The following is a 696-nucleotide window of genomic DNA, read 5'->3' on the forward strand; positions in this document are numbered from 1 at the left end:
TCTTCGTCTTTTTTTTTCTTTTTCCATCACCTGATATTTCCCTTTTAATTACTACCTTCTTATTTTTAAACAGTATTAGTACTGCTACCATTTTACCATCTTTTAAAGCGCCATTTTATTTTCTCTTTATTTTAGTTTGGGATTAGTGTTCTCCATTCTATTTTCATCGTTATATTATTGGTTGTTTCTAGTTTGCACACCCCGCATGCACTTTCCCTCGTGAGCCCACCCGGGTCGCAGGGATGCGGGGCCTGTCTCCTCCTGGAGCGCAACCTGGGGAGGTGGGCGACCTGTTCTGCCGTCACCCCACCTCCCGGCTCCCCTCGCCCCCTCGTCCCAGGGCCCTAGATAAACGAGGTGTCACTTTAGAAACCAGGGGCAGACGGCACTGGGGGTCCGTAACCGCCGGGGACCGTTCGGGGCTCCTCCAGCCAGAGGCTCCGGGATCGAGTCCGCTGGCCTTCCTTTCCACAGGGTGTGAGGATGGGGGAGACGTCCACCAACATCGCCACGCTGAACATGGACGACGCCCTCAAGGTCAGGGTGAAGGACGGCTGTGACATGGGTGACTCGTGCGCCTCCAGCCCCTGCCCTCAGCACAGCCACTGCCAAGACGCCTGGGACGGCTACACCTGCGTCTGCGACAGAGGTGAGTGTCCACTGCCCACGCCCCCTGCCCACGCCCGCTGCCCACGC

At 56.6% G+C, this 696-nt stretch overlaps 1 protein-coding gene across 1 annotated transcript in view; it reads left to right on the top strand.

Moving 5' to 3' along the window:
- Positions 1 to 696, top strand: part of CELSR1 (cadherin EGF LAG seven-pass G-type receptor 1) — a gene marked incomplete at its 3' end in the record, with an annotated part of 131,659 nt that overhangs the window by 113,663 nt on the left and 17,300 nt on the right. The window contains 1 exon segment of the mRNA XM_015570733.1: positions 377 to 649. Within this exon segment, the coding sequence (XP_015426219.1) occupies positions 377 to 649 (273 nt within the window).

The sequence above is a fragment of the Myotis davidii genome, unplaced genomic scaffold (genome assembly GCF_000327345.1).
Source record: "Myotis davidii unplaced genomic scaffold, ASM32734v1 scaffold67, whole genome shotgun sequence".
In the NCBI taxonomy this organism is placed as follows: Eukaryota; Metazoa; Chordata; class Mammalia; order Chiroptera; family Vespertilionidae; genus Myotis; species Myotis davidii.